Source organism: Colossoma macropomum, unplaced genomic scaffold (genome assembly GCF_904425465.1).
Source record: "Colossoma macropomum unplaced genomic scaffold, Colossoma_macropomum, whole genome shotgun sequence".
Lineage (NCBI taxonomy): Eukaryota > Metazoa > Chordata > Actinopteri > Characiformes > Serrasalmidae > Colossoma > Colossoma macropomum.
The window spans coordinates 1,937,146-1,964,436 of record NW_023495761.1 but is presented as its reverse complement, the minus strand read 5'-3'; the positions used below and the strand labels follow the sequence as shown (position 1 = coordinate 1,964,436).

The following is a 27,291-nucleotide window of genomic DNA, read 5'->3' as shown; positions in this document are numbered from 1 at the left end:
ATCATGAGAAGTAGAAAATGCAACCAACTTCTAGGACTGAACTTTGCAGCTGTGGAAATATCTTGTTGCAGACTTCTTTGAAAAACTAAAACTAAAAGTGCATCTCCTGAAACAAACTGACACTGCAATACAGGCTGAAAGTGGCCACACTAAATCCTTAGAAATTTGATATTATATTTAGTTTTTGAGGCGTCTGTGCAGATTCCTGCTAAATATATGTTTTCAGATTTTTCCCTTGACACTAAAAAAAATGAATAATTTGCACTGTTTTGAGTAGAAACTCACTAAAGACACATCCACATCATAGGACGAGATACACAACACATTCACTACCATAGTATCCTATATGTGTTCACTGAATATTCTTCAGATAATGACTTGAAAATTCAAATAGCAATTTTAGCTGAAATGTCCATCCATAATGAGCTTGCAGCTCCTCAGTCATTATTGACTGTACAGTTTAACACTTTAAAAACACACCTTTATACCAATGAGTGTACCTTTGATCTTGTGTCACCTAAAATAAGGGCAATGCATGAGGAGAAAATCACAGGATTATGTAATGACTATGACTACAGTAATTCGGATGGCTGCCATCTGCCTTTACTGTCCTTTATGTTTGTGCAAGTGTGTCTGTGTGTATGTGAGAGAGAAAAGAAAAAGGGGAAACCGACCGGATAATTCTCCACATTTCTCTCTCAGGCCTGAGGCTACGGGCTGCAGCTGGTCTAAAAGAACAGATTTGGCGCATATAATAGACTGACTTTTCTTCTGCCCTTTACTGCTAATGCCACATTAGTTCTTTTCACTTCCAGAAGAGTTTTCTCCCCTTAAATGTTTGGAAATCTCTTAACGTTAAGAACTCTCTTAAAAGGGCCATTTGGTCTTGCAGAGGCACTCAGTCGGAAAGATGCCTTTAGGGAGCGAATAGGGTCGTGTGTGTGTGAGAGAGAGAGAGAGAGAGAGAGAGAGAGAGAGAGAGAGAGAGAGAGAGAGAGAGAGAGAGAGAGAGAGAGAGAGAGAGAGAGAGAGAGAGAGAGAGAGAGAGAGAGAGAGAGAGAGAGAGGAGAGAGAGGAATTTAATTAGAGATGGTCAATTTCTCTCTCTCCAAGTGCTATTTTTCACCAATGAGTGAGCAAACAAACCAATTTGCTACCACCAGTATAAAACAGTTACTGCAGAGAGTCTAAACCAGTTGTATTTGATCTAAACATGTGTTCGTATAAACATATACGCATCAAAAGTATAGTAATTGTTAACTGTCACAGTATTGAATCTAGTTGTACAAAATCTGGCTATGATGTTATTCATCATACAAACTAATTACCAAATGTGTACATCAGAAACATTACGATGTATCATCTCTGTTGGCACAAAACATTATAAGTCAGTTTTTGTGTTTTCTTATATTTGTACACCATTTGAAAACAGCAGCTGCCCTTCACATCATGTGAACATTCCATGATGTTGAGACCAACAGAAATGACGCAAAATGACTTTAAATTGTTGCATTAATAACATTTTTTCCTTCTCCAGTTACTGTTTTAGAGATAAGGTTTCGTTCTGACAGCGCCACTTCTCTATAATTTATACACACACGCACACACACACACACACACACACACACACACACACACACACACGTACCTAACTACACAACTATTCATACACTTCACTGTAAAAATGACAAAACTTATTGAATGTTGAAGAAACCTGAAAATAGCCTGTAAATCAGGGCTGCCCAAAGTGTGGCCTGCTGGCCAAAGCCGGCCTTGAGCACACTTGATTTGGCCAACAAACATATTTTATTTTTTTAGCATCAAAATATAACTAAATAACTAATAACAACATATAAACAAGTCAAGGGCCAAAAAGACAAAACAATATATATTTGTGTGTTTGTGTGTGGGTGGGTGGGTGTGTGTGTGTGTGTGTGTGTGTTTATATATATGAAATGCCCATTCCTAATCATAATCAGTACATCCCTGCGAGAGCCAGTGAACCCACGGTTTAGGAAGGGTCCAGTGTGTGTGATTAGCGTTGGGGCTCTACTGGGAATCCTGTTAAAAAATTAATTCAGCCAGGAGAACAAAGCTCTACAGTTAGAGTTGACCTTCACTGTGGCCACTGTTTCAGGTTTCCATCGTATTGTGAGTACTAGGAGGGCAGGTAAACCAATATTTTTACTTTTTTTTTTATTTGGATGAGGTTACTGTAAGACAGAAGTATCTCTAACCAACCTCTGAAGGCCATATGCAGTTGTGTTAATCAAAGACACTACATATATACTTTCAAGAACATTTTGCTTGGTATACTACAGCAAAGTGAAACTTGTTTCAGAATCGTTGACCATAACATTGGACCCTTACCCTTTGCGTGAAGGCAGACGATGCATTAATGACGAACCAAAGAAACCTACCCTTGAATAATGTCACTTAAGGACAATACAACTGACAGAAGATGTTTGGAGTCTAAAATCAATGCTGAAAGGATGGATTTAGAAGCAGAGAGTGGACCAAATCGGTTCCTGCTGTAGCACTGAGGATTGTCTCCAGAGAGCAGACAATGCACTTATAGAACAGCCTATTTTTAACCAGAAGCATTATGGGAGAGACAGGTGTTTGTGTGTGTGTGTGTGTGTGTGTGTGTGTGTGTTTTGCTCCTGTCTCTTCACACTTCTACTGAACTGAAGATGCATTCTTGTGGAAACTGTTTACTGCTTTCTGTATCTTATTAAGTACATGTATTTATTTTATTTATGCATATAGAATGTCATATTGCTTAAGTAATTGTTAACATTGGCTGTTGTTTACATTACATAGTCACTTGTTCATTCACTGGAGGGGCCTTGCAGCACTGCATTGTCAACCGCATAGTATTTATGCAATTTACTTATTTTTGTACTGCACATTATTTTTATTGTTTTTAGTATATTTTTATTTTATTCTATTATTTGTCTTTACTTTCTATTTATGCATCTGTAAATGCTCCAATTCATTTTGCCCTTGTTTTGCTCTTTTCTGTGCTTTTGCTGCAACAGAAGAATTTCCCCTCAGGGATTAAACTAAATCTACTTATGTACCTACTGCATCCTCTTTGATATCAAACATTCAGTTGAAATTTTTTTTATGTACCGACTGTATTTACAATATTCAGAAAAGCATATTGTGACATGTCACAATACAAATATTTTACAGTTATTTTAATGATGCTTCAATCAGCTCTTACTAAACTTTACCTATAAACGTTCTGTACAGATATAGTAACAGAAGTCCAGAAATATCCAGACAGCCCATCTAATTAATGAATTCAGCTAACTTTGCTGATACAAGCATTTAATTGTGTACATACAGCTTTCATCTCCACAAAGAAGCATTTACCAACAGAATGGGATGCTTTGGAGCAGCTGCACATGAGTCTAAGGTCAGCATACCCAATGCCAAGCATTGGCTAGAGGGGTATAAACCCCCCAGGCCCTGTGCTGAGGAGCAGTGGAACTGCATTCTCTGGAGTGATGAAGTACTTACTGAATACCTTTGGGATGAAGTGGAGAAGGGATGTACTGATATGGAAGACGTGGGCCGCTGCTGATTATCCAACAGATTTCATGAACATTTCTGCCCATAACATACTAATGCTGATATATAAACATTCATAAAACACAGAAACTGGGACTAGATCCACTTGGATCAGCATTACAGAGAAACATTACACTTATATGTAGAGGGTTACGAATGTAGTAAAGTTAATAAAATGCAGATATTTTATAGCAGCAATCCAGCATCAACTAAACGTTCTGCTCTTCTGGGGTACAAAAAATACATCATCAAATATCAGTGAAATCTAAGCATCTGTCCAAAGCCATAGTTGTTTGCTTAAGAAAACATCTGCCAATATGGATATAATTCTGATACCATCATGCATCCCTGAGTGAGAGAGGGATCTGTCCCTGACTTCACTAATGCTCTTGTGAAAGCAATCAATTGCTCACAGCAACGTTCCAATATCTAGTGTAAAGCCTTCCCTGCAGAGTAGAGGCTGCAGCAAAAGAGGAACAAACCCCCGATTAATACCCTTAATTTCAGAAGAAATGTTAGCTAAGCAGGTGCCTACAAACTTCGGGACATATACTATACATTGTACAGATACTGTACAGTGTTGAAAGTTTGGCACAATCATGCTAACACAACAGCATGATAAAGGAGGGGTGGGTGGTGACCAGTAATAATGAATTCACCTTCGAGTCGATTTTGTAGCAGTTCTCTGGAGCGCACATCTTAATGAATTTGCCGTCGATCCCCTGGAAGACGTATAGGATGTCTCGCACTAGAGCAGCCTCGCTGATTTCAGCTGAGAGTGAAAGAGCAAGAGAAAGAGAGTGAAGTGAGAGAGACATAAGTTATAAAGCTGCAAAGGTCACGCTCATATATCTGTCCTGTTCGAGTCTGGGAAGAACGGTGCCCTGGGGCTGACTGGATTTCAAACTTTTCCACCACGTCCATCAGAAAGACATGATGAGGTATTGAAGGCAGTTCTAGAACTCACTGTTCCTCCACACACAGGCGCAGCTGTCTCTGACTACAGTTGAGCACTGAGTATTCAGTTCGAGGCACCGCTGGTCTTAAAAGGTGTTTACAAAGACAGAAACCTGATTGGTTATTCTGCCCATGTAGCCACTTTGATAGAGGGGGGAAAAAGTTAAATGCATCAACTAAGGGCTGCACAATGTATCGTTTGTTAATCAAGGTGGAACCTCAATGTGACATGAACACAGTAAGAGAAATCGCATAATGGTCAGATTAGTTCATTCACTGATTTGTAGTCAATAGATAAGTCCATTTTAGGAATAACTTATTAGCAGCTAAGAACTCAGCTACCTGTTTGAGGTGCCGGTATTTGAGTACTGTAATCACGATTCATGTACTCATTCTGTTTCATCACAGGACGACACAGGCAATATAGAGACTAGCAATTAAATGAAACGCTATTTTCTTGTTTTATTAAGACTGTAAAATGTTACAGTTTTACTTGTATTGGTGAGTAAATATGGACGTTAGACTATGCCACTCTGAAACACAAGTGCTTCAACGTGAGCGCATTGCCAAGGACCTGTTTGGTTAGGACATGACTGAAAGGCTGATGTAGTGTGGCTTTAATACCATCTAAACTAACTACTCCAGCTGATGTTAGCTAGCTCAAATAGATAGTAGTCCCAAAATCCAGAAATAGCGCCCCACTGCCATGTTGTTGACATTCCAGCAGTCATTGCCGGCTATGGTTTACAAATCAAGAAGTCAAGAGAAAGTCAGTCTGACCGAAGGAGTTGATCCATACAAAATCAATAAACTACCTTTGAGTCCTGATCATGCATTACCGCCTGCAATTACATATCCAGACCTTTATAACTACCTTGTAAATACTATATGAGCTTACACCTCGCAGTTGATAAACGCATGCAAATCACTAGTCATTTAATTCGTCTGTGGAAGGATCAGCGATATTCTGTCTTTGCCATCAACTACACCACCAATTGCTGTCATGATCGCAAAAGTGAGTAACCGCTACATATCTATGTTGAATGGGGTTTATCAGTCTAAGCTTGATGTTAGCTTAAGCTATGTGGTCCCTGCTAATGTTCTGCCGTTAACTACATTCATTGTCTTGCTAAATTGTGAACACACGAAAATGATCAAAGGTAAAATTAGAGAGTTGATCCTTCATCCAACTGTCTAACTGTGACGAACTAATAGCAGACTTTTGTACGTTTTGTCAGACAGCTAGGATGCTATAAAAGCTTAGTGTTCTGTTTTTTGTTGCTGTTGTCACTACAGCCATGACCCATGCAGCACACAATGGCTATACTTTATCTCTCAATATGCTTCATTAACTAACGGAGTACAAACGGTGGCTCTACACGCACCACTGTTATTGGGGATATGCGTGACGTTAATCAAATACTATCTGTAACAATGAAAGTACAGGGGGTTTTTCAGGGTTAGGATTAGGGTATATATATATTTTATTTATTTATTTTTTTGACAAATAACATGTTGGTACCACAGAAGATAAACACATACAAATCACTAGGATCATTTATTACATCTGTGGAATTGTCAGCGATATTCTGTCCACTGAGGAAAGACCTTGTGTAAGACAACAAGATCTCAGCATCCTGTATTGTTCCATTTAGCAGTAGTTTGGCTCACATCTGAAGAGGCAGCCTCCATTACTCATACAGCAGAAATCTAATTTTCCTCAGATTTTTGTAATAATACAAAATGTTTTCATATGTATTGCTCTGTTTGCTGCTACATTAACATACTGCTGCATTGGAGCCGTGTGTAAAGGTTTTTTCCTTGCTCGTGGGTAACATGATATCTGCTCATTCACTTTTCTGGATACTCGAATAACAAAATTAGAAATTAGTCAGAATGCAAATCCTAGTAGCAGCCTTACTACTACCATAGCAACCTCAGCCAGGTTGCTATGGTGAGCTGACTCACCACTGCCATCGCCGTCCCGTCTCTGCCTGTGAAGGGGTCGTGCTGGCGGGGCGGAAGCAGGGCCTGCAGGGGGCCGTGAGGTAGGAGGAGCTGCCCCCGACGGAGAGCCAGAGACTGGGAGAGCCCAGGCCAGACGAGAGCCTCTGGCAGGGTCAGTTACAGGCTGAGCACCAGAGCTAAAACACACACACACACACACACACACACACACACACACACACACACAAACATCAGATTACATACACTAAGAAACAAGCTATTGTTCCTTACTAAACAAGTGTATCAAATTCGCACTGTAACCACTGCAAACTTCATTTAGGCTTAAACCTCCTAAACAGTATCTATCAATACACAAAAGCAGTCAAAAGTCTGGACACACCTACTAAGGCCTTTCTGTATGTTAATCATTTTTCATTTTAGAACAGTAGACCCTTTTCACACTTCCAAATTCAATGCAAAGGAAGTCTTCATAGTAAGAAAAACATTGAAGCAACCATGATGTTTATGAATGAGCAAGTCCTCCTTTAAAATATATCTGACGTAGAGGACTTGCTTATTTTTACATCCTCATTAACCCTAACCCATAAAAGATGTTCATTTGGTGGTGCAGTCCTTTTAAATGTAGCCCACATCTGGCATTAGTCTGAACAGATCACACTGTAGAACTGACCTACATGCACAATAGAACAATCCACCCAGTATACTTATCCAACAAATACAGTTGTCCTCTATATATTAATAGACTCCTTTCACGCAACATTGAATTGAGCTGTGTGAACTACTACTTAGACACAAAAACAACCATGTTGAACAAACTTCTCAGAAAAGAGTTAATAGGTGAACTTGTTTTTTATTGTAGGAGCCGATGAAACCAAAAAGGACCTTTTTCCTTCATTTGAATGCCTAGCAAGAGACACAAACTCATTTCTACTAAATAAAGACACTTGATCTGCGTGGGCCTCATTTGTCTATTCTATTTCACTCTTTCATTTCAAAATACCTTTAATACCTTTAAAGTAAACCTGACTTTGAAAAGCTATTTGTTTGATTCCTCTTGGTAGGAAGTGCTGTGCTTATTTGTTTACACTGCTGCACTTGTCTCCCTAATCCTCCAAAGCAAAAGATGTGAAGCGTTACCACAGTCACAGGCACTTTGATGACGTTGCCTTAAGGTACCTATTCTTGTGCATGTGAAATTATAAGGACAGACTGATTTGGACTGAGATAAAAGTCGCAAGAATTCTGCTCTGCAAGAATCAGAACTGAAAATGCATTTAGAAACAAATCTAAGCGATATGTTTAGAGAAAGATGGGATGTGGGCTGCTTCTCCCTGCAGTGTGAACAAAGCCTAATATTATGAAAAACATACATTCAAATCAGATGTAATCAAACTTTTGACTGATCCTAAGGTCTGCTTTGGTGGTTCCTCACTAAGTAAGTTTGGGTGGGGGCACACTGAATGCACTTATACCCCATTAAACAATGTGTGGTAATACATCTTCATGGCACTACATAAGCTCAATAACAAAAGGACTGAGAATTTAAGTCACTGCTCTTGAGTTATTGAGACAATTAGACGAACCGTGTTTAAGGAAGACCTACTTTCAGAAAGATTTCTAAAACATAAAAAGGCAATATTCTCTTTTTACTAAGGACAAACACATTCCAAACGCCACTCTCCTCTAAAGCCATGTCATTATGATTCCATTACCAAAGCTCAGGAGAACACACTAATTACCTTTTAATGGCCCATTTTAAACAGTGAGAAATGACAACGAAGAGCGAAACTGAAATTCCAACGCCACAGTGATGCTTAAGCCCTGACAGATTTACCGTTTAAAGGATTCAGTCATCAATTATGCCCAGGCCTTGAGAACATATAGCTGTGCTTTAAATAGCCAGAGTGCTCGCAGTTAATGGCAAAAGGTGTTAATAATTCAGTGATTACAGTGCAATTAAAAATGCTGCTTCAAGTAAGACAGACACAACACATAGATAAGTCAGGGACAAGAAACACAGCCCATACCAAGAGGAAGAGCCCAGAACCGTACAGGGTTTGCAGTTTTCCATCCCAAACCAAATGACATATTTTGGATCCCAAGTGACAACCATTTTAAACTGGCGCATCACAGAGGGTGCAAAAATGAATGACCCATATAGTGGACTGAATATGGAGTAGTAGGTTTTTTTTTTAAGAGGAACTGTGGAAGTCAAGACAAGATCAAGAAAACTCTCAGACAGAACTGCTAGTATGCTGGCTAAAAAGACAAAGCAAAACCCTCATATGACAGCCAACGACCTGCAGGTTTAACTGACACAGGAGTGGTGGTGCACTGTTCTACTGTGCTGCGCTGTTGCACAAACGTGATCTGCATAGAAGATTCATCAGAAGAAAACCTTTCCTGCAAACTCACCAGAAAAGGCAATGTCTGAAGTATGCAAAACAACACCTACACTGAACAAAGAATAAATGCAGCACTTTTAACTGAAAAGATTTTAACATTTTCACATTAGTATCTGATGAGACCACCATTTGCTTATAACAACAGTGACATTTCTAGGGAAAAATCCTAATTTTTACTGCAAAATGGGAGCAAAACCATAGACACTGTATTTATATTTTTATTCAGTATAGATAGTAGAAAAGCTGCTGACTGATGAAGTAAAAATTAAACACTTTGACGACAACCACAAAGGTATGTTTAGAGGAAAAATAGGAGCAACATTTGATGAAAAGAACACCTTCCCAACTGTTAAGCACAGGGGTGGATCTATTATGCTCTGGGGTTGTATGGTAGCAAAGTGGCATAGGAAACTGCAAAGATTGGATTCCTTTAAATATTAGCAAATCTGGAAGTTGATGTGACACAGTCAAGAAACTGAAGCTGAAAAGAGGCTGGCTTCTACAACAGCACAATGATCCAATTATATCTCAAAATCTTCCATGAACCACTTCAAGAAATGCAACCTGGAGATTTTGGAAAGGCCCTCAAAGTCCACTGACTTAAACATCTTTGAAAATCTGTGGGTAGATCCTAAACATGCTGTGCATGCAAAACAGCCCAAGAGTAGCACAGAACTAGCTGCATTCTAAAAAATTCCTAAAACCAAAACAGAAAGACTCCTAGCTGGCTACAAAGAGCATTTGCAAGCTGTGATATCTGCCAAAGGGGGTGTTACTATGTACTGACTTAGTAGGGTGTTTAAATGTTTGCACGACACAGTTACTATTTTATTCATTCATTTTTTTAGTCAAATATAAGGTAATTGCGCATTAACGTTTACAGAAATTTGTTACTTATTTTCACAGTAACATATATAATGTGATCAGGGCGTGCCCAAACTTTTGCATAGAACTGTACATCCATCTTTTGACTGCCGCACAACATACCAGGCACATAATATACAGGGCAGCAATAAAATGCATACCATTTAAAGCTTACCTATGCATCTGGCAAGCTTTTGCTTTCCTCCCTTCCACAGATTTAGCTCACTGCCGGAAGAGTGAAGGTCTAAGCCCACGGTTTACTCGCTTATGCCTTCTATATTGCTTCACCAATCCACAAATGTCTGACATATGTCAGAAACTTGCCTTTAGCCATGTCGCATGAAAACATTAAGTGGTCCCTAAAGTGTTTAATCATATTACGATGCTACAAAATCCATTAGCACTGCTGCATGCTCAAGTCTTCCTATATGCTTCATTTAATCGACAGGTCCGACCCCCACTCTCTCAGTAATAAGGGGACTGTAGTGGAGAAACTACTGTTTTGATAAAATGAGGACAAACTCTCAATACCTTACATATAAATTACTATATTCATATTTAGGTTTCTGACTGTGAAGCAGTATATAAGTGCTATAACTCACCTAAAAAGGCTAATGTTGTTTGGAATGACTGCAAAGTGAGCAGAGGCTGGTAGCACAGTTTTCATTCACTGTTAGCCAATCAGAATTTAGCATTTTAAAGGAACAGTTTGTCAAATCAAATAAAAAGTCTGATTGAAATAAAGACACTTGTCTGAAGTCTTCTTTAGTTTTGTACTAGTGCCACAAAGCTAATAAAGCTAAGAAGAAACAGAAGCTTATATTAACCAATTAGCATTGTGCAAACTACATGCCTAAATCATCACACGCTTGCCTCAAATCACAAGGCTGTTCAGTAATCTCAAATAAACTTGATTATGCGATTACTGTTCCCTTAACTGTACCTCTTATAAGTACAAATGGACCAAAGTATAGATGAAATTCAGACTTCGAGCTGCTACTACTAGCTTCATGTTAAACGTTTGGCTCACCCAGTAAGAAGGGACTGAGGGCTCGGGCCAGGTCCATTGACAGGATACACCCCCAAGCTGCCGATGCCGCTGGTGCCCATGCTAGAGGCGTTGTGGGCGGCCAGCACCGATCGCTCGGGGTAGCTAAGGGACAGGCTCTGTGGCCGAGCATAGTAGAATGGCGTGGAGTGGGCATCACGTGGCAATGCCTGGGCAAAGACGGCACCATAGCTACCCACCTGTGGAGAAAAAAAGGGACTGTTGACACTATGCCATTTAAATGACTGCACACAATGCACTTAACCAACTGAATTCAGTCTATGTATATGAATTAGATTTATAGTAGTAAAGTTTGTCCCAAAAGGTATGACATATGTCAAGTTATGAGTTATTATTAAATATGTGCTAATCTTGCCCACGACTAGGGATGCGCATGGGTGTTTCAGTACTCGGATAACCATTTAAGCCGCCAGTATTCAAATACTGAAATCATGATTCAGGTACTAGTTCCAGTTCAGCACAGGAGGATGGAGAAATTATACAGATCACTGATGCCTAAATGTGAGTGTGTTGCTAAGGATGTGATTGTGAAGGCAGATTCACAATCAGCGTGGCTTTATTGCTAACTAGGCCAATTAGTCCAGCTGATACGAGCTTGGTCCAGAAACAGGGGAAATATATTTTTCCTGACAGCCTGACATTCTGGCACATTGTCCACTGAGGAGAAAAGGCCTTGTGCAAGATAACGAGTACTTATCTGTGTCCAGTGTTGTACCAATCAGTGAACGTCTGAAGAGGCAGCCTCCATTTCATCAAACATGAAAACCACTGTTTTCACACTTTTTCCTGCTTGCAAGTTTTTGTGCAACTGATTTTTTTTTAAGTCTATTTAAATCAGTGATATGATCTAAAAGAGTAAGCCTCCAGCTCCAGCTCTATGTCAATTTCAGCCAAAGTACCTTTTCTTGCCTTTCCTGTGGTTAACTGGATATCCGTTTCTTAAGTCTTGCTAATTATTACATATTACATAATATACACCTCTATTCACTACCTCTTCAAATTGTCATACATCTGGACATGCCTGCACAATCAAAATAAAATATGCTAAAACAAATAAAGAGAAAATTAAATTAGTGTAGATACCCGACTGGACGGTTTCCTGGGGTCCTCACAAAGGCTGAGTAGTAGATATAAGATTGACCACCTGTGTTTCAGCACCCCCTGCTCGTAAGAAAGACCAGACAAAGCACAAATCACTTTGTTTCAGGACTGCCTAGCCAAAGAAGCACAAATCTGCATGTAAAACTAAAAGATCCTTTTTTTTTCATATATTTTTCAGGATTTGATAAGTTGAAACAGACAAAATGCAACAGAAGTGACACATTTATGTTTGAGTATCATGATGTAACTTATCATGAAACAATATCATGTCATTATATTACCCACCGCTACTAGGTAGCTGTTACACATAAACAGTCTTTACATCTGATGCACTTATGAATCTGATACTGACCTGGGTCTGGAGTTTTCGGTGGAGCTCTGAAAAGAGAGCTGCATCTGCCTCTCGCCTCTGCTTTAACACTATAGGAGAGTAAAGAAACAAGCAGAACTCAGTCACAAGTGCATTTTCGAGTGATTTCCAGCTCTATTAAGCATATAATCTATGATTAGATGTAGACAATTCCCTCTTCAACTGTTCTCAATAGTCTAGGCGCCCTTTAGCTTCGACATTTCTGGCTGAGATATTAGGCTACAAATGTCAGAAGACAGACATGATGCTTAGAGTGTTCTGTGGCGCCATAATGTTAAAAATGCCTTCGCCAAAAAAAGCAAGCACGATATAACGTTCATCATGGCACTCACACTCTTTTTTGATCTTTTCAGAGACCAGGAACTCGTCCCGTTCAATGGTGGGGGCGTAATTGCTCCCGATGACCCGCACAGCATACTGAAACTGGTGCGCCACATCAGCTGGAAAAAAGAAGGTCAGTGAATTCAGCGATGCACGTGTCATACGTCCTAATAGGCCCTTTGCTTGATTTTCACTATTTCCTGCATACAGGGTGGAAAATTAAGCAAACAGGCAGAAAGCTAGACGCCACATCCAATGAGCAGACACAGTTAATGTAATCAATACTGCACCTCATAATGTCGGATTAAGGTCCATATATACAGACTATATTTATCTAACAGCCATTTATCTAATCGTTTTTTACCTCATTTTCAGAGGGGGTCATATTACTGAAGGCCTTGAGAGCTTTCAGAGCAGAAGTCTCTTCATAAGTCGATTTAGTTCTGACTTACAATCGCTTATATGACAACTTTTCTGTATGGTAACTGATGGTAGCATAACTATGGAGCTACAATCCTACTGAACTAACTTAGAGGCCTGCCAATGTACAATATGTCAGGGCTGGGCAATATGACTATTTATCTAAAGTGATAAATTATGTCACAATACAATACAATAAGCTATAATAAACAACACACTGTGTCTATAGACAGTACTTATAGAACATTGACCAATTGCATGTTTCGTTATAAAGACAGCAAAATTAGTCCCGTTTAACTGGATTCAGTGCAACAAAGTACGCTAAATATTGATTATTGAGTTTTTTTAAATTTTTTTAAACGTAGCACTACTGTTCCAACTAATCATATGTCTGAAAAAACATTGTGCCATATCGTGAAAATTTCTTAAAGTATCTCAATATCAGATATTTGCTATATTGCCCACCTCCACTTTATATGCCCAAATTTATGTAGACACCTGTTCAGGCGATGCTTCTTTACAAATCAAAGATATTAACAGAGAGATTGTCCAACTATTTGACGCAGTAACAGTCTGTACTCTTCTGGGAAGGCTTTACATTATATATTAGAACATTGCTGTGATGACTAGATTGAATTCAGCCACAAGAGCATTAGTGAGGTCAGGTACTGATGTTGGACGATCAGGAACACAAACTCTACTCCAAGTCGTCCCAAAGGTATTCGATATTGGCCATCACTCCAGACAACACAGTTCCACTGTACCACAGCCCAATGCTGGGGGGCTTTACAGCCCTCCAGCCGATGCTTGGCATTGGGCATTCTGACTTTAGGCTCATGTGTGGCTGCTCCAGAGTGTCAAAAACTATTGGCAATGCTTTTCTATGGAGATAAAGCGCAACTAAACCCCAGTGTCAGTAATACGTAGGAGTGTCTAGATACACTTACATATATAAGCTAACGTTTGTATATTAACAATCCAGCTGTCAACTCCAACATTAGGTTGGTTTGCCTGAATAACTACACCATTTCAGGATCAACGCAGGCTGCATCCCTTCTTTAAAAGCAGTGCATCTCTAAATGACAACGTCGACTCGCGGTGTCACAGTATGGCCATCCTTATCTCATTTTAGATTCAGCCCTGCTATCTGAGCTACGCTAGCTTTGACAAGATATCGGTGTACTAGCTGGCTAGATAACAATTAGGCGATTAATGGTCAGCTATGCTTTTAAATTAAGCTCAGGACCATTTAAACTTTCCCTGATCATGACATCAGCTGTGTAAAGTAAACATAGTCCCGCTGTTAACGTAGCTACTGTAAACGAACGTAAATAAAAAGGATGCTCACTGTCAGCGCTGCTCATATCACTGAAGACGATCTTCATAAAGCAAGACAACCTAACAGACTCAGTAAATTGCGAGCTAAATGGTTCTGAGTATTGTTAAATAAGCCACACGTCCGTACACATTAGACAGGAATGAGGAGACAGGCGGCTGTGATGTGCTGAATGTTGGCTAGTTATCGTTAGCTTAGCTGCTCGGTTCTGCTCCTCGGTACCTTCGCTCTTGCCGGTGATCCTGCAGCACAGGCTCTGCAGAAGCACATTGGGCGATTTCTGATCCAGGGCTGCCATCGGGTCCCTTCTCTAGACGTCAAAAAAGGAGGTCTTGGAGGTCTAGGGGGTCTGGCTCACGCCTGTCCGCTCTCGTTACTCCTCCATCGGCTCGCCATTTTAACAGAACCCGCCGAAAAAGGCGGCCGCTGCTGCTAACGGAGCGGGAAAAAAACACGGCGGAGTGAAAATACGGCCCACTGAGAAACGAGAACACACCAAGGGTTCCTAGCCTTTCGTTCCCACCAGTAAAATGACAAGCAACCCAGCGCGGGAAACAAAAAAATAGACAGCACTAAAGTAGAAACTAAATGCCATGTTTTAATCAACTTTATATCGCTATAAACGTTTATATAATAGGATGTATATTTTTGTTGTGCATGGTGGATAAAGTCGTGCTCATGTAATTAAAAAGAGTGTAATAATTATTCTCACTTGTCGTTTTTTCAGATGATTTAAGGCGACATCAGTCTTAAAAAGGTGAACCCATTTTTAGTCGATCACGTCGTTGATAAGAAGAGACTACAGCAAATTCAGTCTCGCTGATAGTTTTGTTGTGGGAGCTGGTGGTGATAGTGAAACACCTGTTTTCAACATTTCAGGAGTTCTTACAATTTTTAATAACAACAATCTGGTTGTCTCTCATGTTCTGCTAATAAGCGAAATCAGTCCTTCTGATTTCACTTAAAATCCTAATATTTTGGGGCAAATAGGACAATTTGCATCTCTTTGCATTTCTTTTTTCTCACTTCTCTTTTTTGTTCTCGATCATATGATAATAACGTTTTTACGATGCGCTAGTTATAAGTCCTAAAATGTGTAGATTCCTGCTCATCCAGTTTTAATAAGGTATCAATAGGGACTTTGCTGCCTTCTTTATGGGAAGGCTTTACATTAGATGCCGGAACATTTGCTGTGAGGTTTTGATTGCATTCAATCACGAGAGAGAGCATCTGTGAGGTCAAGTCCTGATGGTGGATGATCAGCTCTGGATCAGAAACTGCACGCTAACCCGTCCCAGAGCTGTATGGGACGGAGCTCCATCACTCCAGAGAGCACAGCTCCACTTCTACACGTTTGGGCGGGAGGGTGTGGCGGGCAATGCGCATGCGTCTCGAGCATCCGTGACGTTGTTGTAGAGAAGAATCTGATTGGCTGCGGAGGAGAGTGGACAGCAGTACGGGGTAAGCGAGAGAGAGAGATAGAGAGAGAGGGAGGGAGGGGAGAGAGAGAGAGCGAGCGAGAGAGAGAGAGAGAAAAGGAGGGAGAGGGAGAGGGAGAGAGAAAAGGAGAACACGGCAGAGCCGCTATACGATCTTCGCTTGAAGACACTTGTCCAGGAAGAAGTAGCCTTCCTTCAGCCCTCGATCAAAGCCCTTTAAGACCGAGGGCTTCTCTCGGGAGACGGTTAACGGCTAACGGCGAGGTGCGCGCGGAGCCCCAAGAAGAATATGACAACGTTTGGACTCCCACATTCGTAACTGCAAGTGGAGACAGTTAGACACCTGAAAGAAGAAGAAAAGAGCCCAGTTAGCCGCGCTGTGCCGTCTCTTGTCAGTCCCGGAGGAGGAAGAGCGTCAGACAGAGCAGACCAGAGCGGACCATGGAGAAGAACAGAGTCAGCTAGCGTTACATACACACATACGACCCCGAAGACCCGAGGAGAAGACGAAGGTAAAGCGGCGGCGGGGACCGGCTGAAGGAGGATGGATTTTAGCACGATTAGGAACCTCATCAGCCGATACGTAAGTAGCCTATCCTGCCCTGTCCTACCCTATCACATCCTATCCTATCCCACCCTGTCCTGTCCTCACTACGGTGTCGGTGCGCGGCCGTAGTTTTTAACCTCCTCGTCCGCCAACTTGTTGGTCTGTGTCCTCCGCAGCTGAATGGGAGACTGTAATCGTGTGTCTCTCCGGCTGGAGCAGCCAAACATGGTCACTGTTTTGTAACAAGTGGAGCTCATCAGGTCATGATTTTCTGTCAGTAACGTGAGAAAGAGTCATTTGGGGCTCCGCTCAAGCAAAACAAGATCTATAGTACTACTAAAATTAGCCATAAGATTACCATAGTGCTGTATAGGCTAATGCTTTTATATTGTGTTATATTTCACCTCATGTAGTGCTGCGTTATATTAATCTAATCTGTCTCACGTGTGCTGTATCCTGAAGTGTGCTATAGTGGTCTGAAATGACTATATTACTGCTGTCTGTCTTTTTCCTAAGGGTCTAATGGCTCATAAGCAAAAATAAAACCTGTGTATTGTAAGCTTAATCTGCCTACAGTGACCTGGGAATGAACCATTGTCATTCAGTTTCCCCCAGTGCCTCAGTTCCATAGTGGCTCAGGGGGCAAATACTACTTGCTAGAGGGCAACGCGACTATTTTGTTTTGTCTTGGAAACCTACAAATAACCCCTGAAGGGACAACTTTTTTTGTAAAAGAAAATACAAAAAATAATAAATTAAGTGAGTAATGAAAGAAAACTAGCAATGGCTTCTTTAAGTGGATCATGAAGTCATAGTAAAGCAGAACTAACACTCATAACAGGCAGCAGGATCAGTTATCCTGTTTATCTGTCAGGGCTAATGAAGAGAGCCCACATATCTTTTCAGAAGAGATAAGATTAGGAAAAAGCTAGAAAGAAGTGTTTTGGCTGCTTCATGGAAACGTGGTTTACTTGCCAAACTGTATGCAGCCTTCATAAAACAGGCAGTTATTATGTTTTATCTGTTCACACATCCATTCTGAATGGACAGCATTGCTACATGCTAAAGTAGAGCTAATAGTCATAAGAGTAAGACAGTCAACAAGTTTTATCTGCCTTGGGAACCAACACATCCTCCCTGAAGGGACAAGTTTTCTATAAAAACGTGCTATAACAGCTGTAACTGCTCCGTGAAAACACTGTTCACTTGCTAAAGTAGAACAAACATTCATAATGGGCAGCTGGATTAGCTGTTGTGCTTTGCCTCTCGTGACTAATGAAGACAGATCACAAATCCTTTCAAGATTTGAGAAAACTTGTAATACTTGTTCTAACGGGTCTAGTAAGAGCAGTTTTCCAAAGTAGACACCCATAAGCTGCTCATCTCTCGAGTACAGGTGGGCAGTCTATGGAGGACCGCTGAGTGAGTGTCGTGAGAGAATATCTAAAGCAGTTACTCTGGGCTAATGACAATCTGCCAATATTTTTTGAGGTGACTTGGAAAGAACAGGAAAAACGTGCTCCTAAGCTCCGTATGCTTAATATAATTAACTGATTAGTCAATGTTTTGGCTCCACAGCCTCTCCAGTTGGTAATTAAATCAGGCTTAGGCTATAAAACTCAAGTGTGCTTTTCTTTCGCTTGTCTTTTCCCTCTTTATGTTCAGTATCAATATAAACAGACAGGGCCAGCACGAACAGACACTTAAAATGGAACTAAACCACTTCTAAATGTCACCAGCGGCCAGATTTAAGCATTGCGGGACTGTAGTTGTGGGTGGGCGGATGTTGTTTTTTTTTTCACACATAGTACTATTATACCAGACAGGAAAATCATGGATTATGTAGTCGCCCATTGCACTGAACAGTGGTATTACATAACCAGCAATTTCATATAGGCTCACATGATGAATCAATACTATAGGTCACCAGCTCAATACAGTATTATGCACATTAGACCACATGCTTAAGCCATTTAACGTTCAGCATGGTCAGTCTGATAAAGCTCCCAGACCAAGCTGTCGACGGCTTAGGGAGAGAGGTTGTCTCTAAGGCACTGAGACTGAACCCAAGGCGCTGTGTTCGAGCTCTAGTACTACATACTTATTTACAGCGGTAATACATACTGGTCTCCTCACAATAATCATGTGAACGTGGAACTTTTTCTGACTACATCATCACAGCTAGTCGCCACTCCACACTTTACACCTTGCAATTTGAGAGCTCCTATAGTAGAGTTCTATATAGTTTTTAACGTATATGAGAAAATCTTGAGCTTGAAAATATGTGAATTGTTATACTTCTTTGGAGTATTACGCCTGAATAGTGCACAGATTTTGACCAGATTTACTACAACATTTGTGTACTTTTTGTTTGCTATTTGATGAATACTTGCTTTAGACACGCTGAACTTTTTGGAGTATTATTTTGGCATGCTATTTAGAGTGGTAGTACATGATTTTAGATGTTGGTGCATCTTTCTAAGTGGTGAAGTGTTGTTCCCTTCATATACAATAGAGACACACGATGATATTGTCAATCATGCCGGCCATTAGTTGTTAAATAAAACATTTATTAGCATTGTAGGTGGGAAATATGATGATATTTTATAGTTATTGTGATCAAGTTTAATATTGCTATACACAATGTGCTTTTCGGAGTACAGTGTTGATATTGTCAGTACTTAAAGAACACTGACAAACTATGTTTTATTAAAAAGAGAACATAATTAGTCCTGTTTAATTGGATGTAGAGCAGTACAGAATGTGAATAGCTGAATAAAAAATATTGTATCCAGAGTTTTTTAAAATGTGGCACTACTAGTGCACTGTGTCTGTGTCAACGTATGATTTTTTTGCCATCTCGCCCACTTTGAATCAGCTTGAGATTGATAGACTTAATGGATAATTCAAACCAATATTTGATAAAGCATTGGTACAGACTTCCCTTATTGTTCAGAACCCTATGGCTGTCCACAAGTCGACAAAAATGTCTATACGTTTTCCAAAACGTCCTTTAGATTTTGAGAAACCGTGCTTCTCTCTTGTTGTCCAGTTTCTTGTTGTGCTCTTAGTCAAGTGGTGATGGAGGATAAAAAGTGATACGATGCACTTTGTCCATCGCAGACACCCATGAAGGTCGTTTTCTTTGTTATCAGACAGATATGCTAACAGATGCATGTGGTCTGTCTTAAACATGGTGTTATAACGTTTTCTGCACGTCCCAACAAGAGTGGTAAAACTTGTTCTATACGTATTTCTCAAGTTTAAAAAAATAAAAAAAACAAAAACAGGTATGAATGTTTGAGAGAGGTTAAATCTCATGTTTAGTGACTATGTCGTCAGCTCCTGTAAGTTATTACTGTATTTTTTGTCATGCGTAGGTGATTTATGTACTTTGCTTTTTATATTGTCACTGTTTTACCAAAAGCTTATATCTTGTTAATGTAGCTCGTAAAGTGTTAGTGTAATGAGAGTTTGGAGAGTTTATTGGCCCATTCATCATGAAATTATGTTCTTACATTGTAAAGGGCAGCGGTTGTTTTCAAATGCTCGAAAAATAAAATAGTTACAGGTTTTTAGTGTGATCTGGGTATATCATATTCAATATTTCAAGTATTTTGGCAGCAACAGGAAGCAATAAATAATATACTGCAATCATCTGTTTCTAGGGATTCTCATCATTCGCCTTGAACTAAATTGAAATTGTGCAGTAAAACATGCTGAAAAATATCTAAGTGTGTCCCCTGAAGAGGATTTTATAACTTATTTTCACAAATCAACAAAACATGTTGTTTAACCAGGGGTGATCAAACCTTTGCATTCTACTGTATCTGACACCTTACTGGTTTTTATGTTGTTGAACTGTGATTCCAAACTTGTGAGTGGTAGCGTAAATGGAGGAACAGAAGAAAGCAAAGCTGCTGAAAACGAGCGTTTAGTTTTGTTTCATTGGCGTGTGTTTGCTGAGAGAGTGTGGTTCTGGGACTGTGGGACTGAGTTTGTTACGTGAAGAGAGGAAAGAGGCGACGTGTGCGTGTGTGTGAGATTGCCTGTAAAAAGCCTCTCTCCACCCTGCTGCTCTTTGATCTAAAGCACGGTAATGCAGACTGGCATCGCAGGAGGAGGGCGTCAGGAGAGAGAGAGAGAGGGAGAGGCAGGAAGAGAGCGAGACAGAAGAGTAAGAGAAGAGAACAGAGGAGAGATGAAGGCTCAGAGATGAGAGTAGAGGGAGCTGGTGGGTGTGTGGTGGGGGGAGGTGGGTTCATGGGATTTAACCGGTTCCCCATGGCATCAGGATTTGTTCTGACACTGCAAAAAATGGCAAAGGAACTGCTGCGTTTTTGTCCCGCTCACCTGTAGCTGTCCTCAGTACTGCGCACAGCACACATACCACGACTGTCCCAGACTAAGAATTTATTGCATTTATTGTAATTACGTTTTCTAAGTTGTGTTGACTCGACACACCCCATCTCATCTCCAGGCTTTTTATTTTATTGTTTTACATATTGTTTGAAAACATTAGGTTATGAAAAAGGTACATATACGTCTTTTTCCAATGGGAAAAACTTCTTTAAGGCACACAATTGGACCTTAAAACCACTGTTGTACCTCTGAGAGTGTATTTGTATTGTTTGTACCTAGATGAACGAAAAATGTACCAGCACAGAATCTTTATTCTAACAGTGTAGAGTCAGAATTTTTACAGTGGTGGTGATAGGAACCAGACATCTGAAGAGTTTAACTCTTCTAAAAGATCCATCACAGAAAGCTATTATATAAAATGGTAATGAATACGCTGCCTAAGACATTGTTTTAGGATAGTTTTGAGAAGATTTTGGCTTAAAAGATGAATACATTCATGGAGGGGAGGTGCATGCAAGGCGTAAGGCAAAATAGTCCTCAAAGGAAACATATTTTTCCAGGTTCATCACTGTTTTATCATTATCAACAATACATATAAAAACTTGTTTTGGATAGTAAATAAATGGCTATATTTGCATTGTTCATTAGTGGAATACCCCTTGTAAAATACTGCATTATGTACAATCAAGGTTAGTGCTGGGCAGTATTCTTTATCATCTATAGCAGTATTGGAGTGCTTCAGATTTTAAAATACATAAAATACACTGAAGTACTGCGTCATTTTAAGAGAGGAAAATAAACTCTATCAGGTTTAAAGACATTCTGTTAGCGTATCAGTACTGGGCTCTGATTCCATGGTTCTGTGAAATATTTGTAAATCTTATCAATACAGCCCAGCACTAATTTACAATGTTTTTATTACACTTTAGCTTTCTTAATTAACAAGTTAAAGAGCAAATTTGGCAACAAATTGCTATAGTTTGTAACCTATGCTGTATTCTAACTTACCTATTGTATTTCAGAGGGACTTTGGTGATACAGCCCTAATTCTGCCTGCATACAAAGGTCTCACAGCTTCTCCTTTTTCAGAGTTAGAAAGCCAAAGATGTGGAAGTGATTTTAAGAGTGTATGACTGTAATTACTTCTCGGTATTAACTGATGTAAATGTGTGTTTGTGTGTTCTGTATTTCCTGTTGTCATGCTGTGTTTCAGGTTTCTGCTCACTGGAATTAACTCTGCTGTGTTTACTCACTTCCTTATTCTTCATATAAGAGGGCTTTGCCCTCACATCTCTGAATGTGGTCATGAGGTGAGACATTTGCATGGGCTGTTTGAGAAGATAAGAAGAACCATAAAATCTGAATGGCAGGGAAAGAAAAGGGTAAAAACTCAAGTTAAAAGTTGGCTAAATATTAGCTTACTCTTGGCCTGATTTGTTTTGCTGCAGAGCTAAATTTTTGTAAACTGACTTCTTTATAAGGAATTGCATATTAAATATCTGGTAACACAGTAGAGTAAAACTGTTGAGGTGTGTGTGTGTGTGTGTGTGTGTGTGTGAGAGAGAGAGAGAGAGAGAGAGAGTAAGAGAGAGAGAGAATAGAGAGAGTGAGGCTACCCTGTTCTTGTGGAGACTTTCTCTCAAACCCATCTCTGTGTTTGTCAGAACATGGTGCATTAGGTAATGCCCCTTAAAACGGTTATGTAACTGTACTTGCCTTTTGGCTGTGATTGTCTGAAATTGCCATTTTTTTAAATGGCCATCGACCATTTAGATTCTGTCTGTACCTGACAGTCTTGCTCTTAATCCCAACCGTTTACATTCTGTCTGTACTTGACAGTCTTATTTTTAATCCCAACTGTTTGTGCTCTGTCTGTACCTGACCATCTTACTCTTAATCCCAGCCATTTATGCTCTCTCTGTACCTGACAGGTTTACTCTTAATCCCAACCATTAATGATCTGTCTGTACCTGACAGTCTTACTCTTAATCCCAACCATTAATGATCTGTCTGTAACTGACAGTCTTACTCTTAATCCCAACCATTAATGATCTGTCTGTAACTGACAGTCCTACTCTTAATCCCAACCATTAATGATCTGTCTGTAACTGACAGTCTTACTCTTAATCCCAACCATTAATGATCTGTCTGTAACTGACAGTCCTACTCTTAATCCCAACCATTAATGATCTGTCTGTAACTGACAGTCTTACTCTTAATTCCAAAGATGTGCTTTATGTCTATAATGACAGTCTTACTCTTAATCCTAGCCATTTACATTCTGCCTGTACTTGACAGTCTTATTTTTAATCCCAACTGTTTATGCTCTGTCTGTAACTGACAGTTTTACTCTTAATCCCAACCATTTATGCTCTATCTATGCCTGACAGTCTTAAACTAAATACCAACCATTTATGATTTGTCAGTACCTGACAGTCTGACTCTTACTCCCAACCATTTATTACACTTTATCTGTACCTGATGCTCTTAGTCTTAATGAACCCTTTCTTCTTTCTTTGTTACTTACTGTTTAGATTTTTATCTTTGAACATAGCCCTAGAACCTTTTTGGATACCTTCTGTATTGTACTATTATACCCAATTACAGTTAATCACAAAATTCCAGAATCATTGCAATTAATTCACCACCTTGATTGTTTCACCCTTCTGTGGTAAGCAAACCTCTGATCCATGGGTTTAATGCTGTGAGCAGTCGATGCTCCTCTGCCACAGGCTCAGCAGAGGAGTGCGTGGTCTTGCTTTAGGGAGGTGCATGCTGTCTTTGTTGGGCTGGGACGAACTATCTGGGGAAATCAGTGTTAGCCGTGTAATTAATTAGTATCGACACTGGTCAGAGAAAGGAGGCTGTGGACAAAGAAGGGATGAAAAAAGAAAGAGTAAAGGGGAGTGTAGAAGGAGAGGTGGAGGAAGTCATTATCACATCAGAAACTTTATCATTATTATGATAAATTGTGTCTCAGTGCATAAAGAACACTGACTAACTATGTTTTATCACAAAGTGAGCTCAGCCTGTTTAATGAGATTTAGTGCAGCGCAGTGTGTAAAGCATTGAAGTAAAGTTGTTGTTGTTGTTGTTGTTCTTGTTGTATGTGGCATTACAGCCTCTATTTTGTCTGTTCCAACTTATTAAATCTCAGAAAAACGAAATATCGTGAATCATATGGTAGGCCATGAAAATATCTTGAAGTATCATGATACGTTTTTCCATATTGCTGACCCCTATAATAATTCCTGTTTTGGAGGCGTTCTCCAGTTATTCTGACATCAGGGGACAAGGGGAACTGATTTGTCATCAACAAATTTGTTGTAATTGTCAACAACAAACAAGAAATTATAAAGGTAACATAGTGATGAACAGTAAAGACTTTAAATTAAAACATTTAGCTTGGTATATAATTACATTGCTTGTTTTCAGGGCATTGTTTTTGCTTGAATTCTTCCCAAAATGATGTGAAATGAGGCCTGGAGACAGTCTATTTTGTTGCGTTTCCTAATATAATAAACAGAAGTACATGGTAGCATGTATTTGCTTCCAAATCATTATGTTTCAAATGCAGCACCTCATCAAATATGCCTTTATCAATTCTCATAACACTTAAAAACTGGAAGTCCGCTTGTTGACTGATGCTGACTAATTGAGAGCCTCGGACAGGAAGTAGCATTCCAGCCCATTTCCTGTCCCTGGAGGACGGAGGCAATGTGAGAGCGTCGAGCGGCCGTAATCTCATCTCCTGCGGTCAGGGGAAGATGGCTTCCTCCAGACCAGCACAGGAGCCACAGCTAATGGATGTGCCATTGTTTTGTGTTAGTCAAGTTATGTAATGAATCAGAAAAAAGCTCTTGTTGTGATATTTGCTTTCGTTTATTTAACTGCATCACTCTTGACATTCTCTGGAATGCTTTACGATTGTGTAATTAAGTCTGTGTTTGCAAGTAGATTCATTTTTTTTATCAGTGACATGCAAATCGTGATTCTTGCTTCTGTATTCTGTATTATGTAATCACTAAAGGGAGCAATCGGTGCGTTTCATTTAGTAAAGTCCCCTTACATCACAGTCAATCGTTCGAGTACAAACAGCGATACTCAAATGGATCAAAATGGATCAAAATCAGTGTGCTAATGGAGTGCACTGATCAGCGTAGGTCAAAATAATCACACTCATCCAGCCCTGTGGGAGTAGCCACCGGACACATGAACACAGCACAGTTAGGGGTGGGCAATATGACCGTATTTATTATTATCAGGATCAATAATGTCACATTGTCCGTCCAGAAATGCTATGCAGTATGCTTGTATGTCATGGGTGTCATCGGTACTTAAAGAATACAGACAACCTGCATGTTTCATTAAAAAGAGAGCATAATTGAACTTTAATTAATTTTAATTGGATTTATTGCAGTGCAGCGTAAGTCTGTATTATTTGGAGAAAATATCTAATTATGATTTTTCTGACAAATATTGCAACTGTGATTTTTTTGTCTATAAATAATATAAATATTTCCTTTAAAAAAAAATATCGTCATCGGACAAATGTTCATATTTTACTGTTTTTTCAATTAACAGTTTTGGTGCTACACTAAAATATCTGCCTTTTATTCATTTTACTGCATTTGAACAGAAGTAAATGCTATATTTCTCCTTAATGCTAAACCAGGTGGATCTAGTCTATTTCAGACATACAGAGGTTTTGTTGCCACATTGTTGAATCAGAAATAAAATTTATCACTATATCATATACGTCTATAGATCAATAGATGTTGTATATTAAAGTATATATATATAAGTTTATTTAATTAGATATGGCATTGGGTGTTTTTTTTTATAATGATATTGTCTCTATATTAATTGACTGAATCCAAATCAACATTAATCTCTAATTTTTAATCCTTTAAAAGATTTTTTTTCTGTGTGTCATGGCATGAGTAGCTGGTTCCGTGTGTAATTATTATAATATTATCATTCTAAAATAATACACAGAGGTGGGTAGTAACTAGTTACATTTACTTAGGTGTACATTTACAAATTTACATGTGCTTAATGAATTTCTACTTGCCTGAGTATTTTCAAACCCATAATACCATAAAATAATACTTCTACTCAAATATATTAGACAATAAAGGAATCTACTTTTTACTCAGTTACATTTTAGTCATTCAAATTTAGTTACTGATTTCTTTTTTGTATTTTGTTTTATCATATTTTGTTGGTGACAACATTTGCACTGCTTTGCGATTGGTCACATCTCTCACTAAGGACTTTTAGCATTTTATTTTAGATCAAAAGAATCCCAAAAAGAGAAAAATACAAGTTTCAGTTCCTGTGCTGATAGATGCTGGATTTACTAAACAGTTCCACTGCAGTCCTAAAAGTTATTCAGTACATAGGATTTTTTTTTTTTTTAGTACCTTTGTACTTCTACTCAAGTTGTTTTTTGGAGTCGTAAAAGTTGTATTTTTACACAAGTATCAGTGCTTTTACTTGGGTATGAATTTAGGCTACTCTTCCCATATAGTGTGTATATAATATATACTTAGCTGTATGTTAATGTTTGCGCGGCCCTGGTCAAACGACGTGTTTTGTTGATTTTCTAAGTGAAAATAAGTTGCACATCCTCTACAGAGAACACACTTCTGCACACTTTAATGCACAATTACTGTTAATTTGTTAAATTTAACATGTGTGGTAAAACAAAGAGTATAAAATGTGGCCTGCACAAAAAATACTCAGCCAATTAATAGAAATTGTTCGGTAAAATAGGCAGAACAACATAATATTTAATTTTGTTTCCTCATTGCCATGCAAAATCTTGTATCTCTGCTTACTATATATGCAGTGACTGTGATGTAATATGAGTGAGTGAGAGGGAGAGAGAGAGAGAGAGAGAGAGATAGGGATGGTGCTGATTTAATGAGGCAGCAGGTAATCTGTCAGAAGCGTGCAGGCATTTCAGCCCTCTAATATGCTCTGCTTATATCTCATAACACTGTAGTCTCAGAGTGCTGAGGGGGGCGGAACACTTTAATGGCCCTCTCTGAGATGATACATAACTCTCTCACACACACACACACACACACACACACACACACACACACAGTCCGTGTCCACACCAGCATTGGCCCAAGCTCCATCTTTTGCAAAGGTGAAATGAGGTCCGGGCAAGCGAAAAACAAAGTTTGTGTGCATATGAGTGTGACAGCGTGCATTTGGGGGGCATGTGGGACTCTTTGGGTGGTCTGCCAGGGAGGTTGCCTAAGGACAGACTCCAGCCCCAGTATTTTACACTGTCCAAAGGCACACATGGCCCCTCCAGTCCAAACTACCCCTCCTGGCTCTATTTGTAACACCACCATTACACTCCAGTTATCCTTTGTGTTCATAACTAATTCTACCGATGATGGAGCTGAAAAAAGACAGTGAATGAACCCTTGCTTTACAAGCGCTTCATACGCATAGGCCTTTTCTATTTGTTTTAGGTTTACTGTATTGTAATATTGAACATATTTATGATCAGCTTCTGCATTTAAAGCAAGTG

General features: G+C 39.4%; 1 protein-coding gene across 1 annotated transcript in view; it reads right to left on the bottom strand.

Annotated features, from left to right (window-relative positions):
• The window catches only part of tubgcp3 (tubulin, gamma complex associated protein 3), a 33,140-nt gene extending 18,284 nt beyond the window's left edge, over window positions 1-14,856 (bottom strand). Inside the window, exons 1-7 of the mRNA XM_036563423.1 lie at window positions 14,613-14,856; window positions 12,646-12,753; window positions 12,296-12,363; window positions 11,926-12,003; window positions 10,804-11,021; window positions 6,505-6,680; window positions 4,239-4,351 (exon numbers count right to left, since the gene is read on the bottom strand). Coding sequence (XP_036419316.1) covers window positions 4,239-4,351; window positions 6,505-6,680; window positions 10,804-11,021; window positions 11,926-12,003; window positions 12,296-12,363; window positions 12,646-12,753; window positions 14,613-14,688 — 837 coding nt within the window. The 5' untranslated portion in view covers window positions 14,689-14,856. The remainder of the gene's footprint in view (window positions 1-4,238; window positions 4,352-6,504; window positions 6,681-10,803; window positions 11,022-11,925; window positions 12,004-12,295; window positions 12,364-12,645; window positions 12,754-14,612) is intronic.
• Window positions 14,857-27,291: the final 12,435 nt, after the last annotated feature.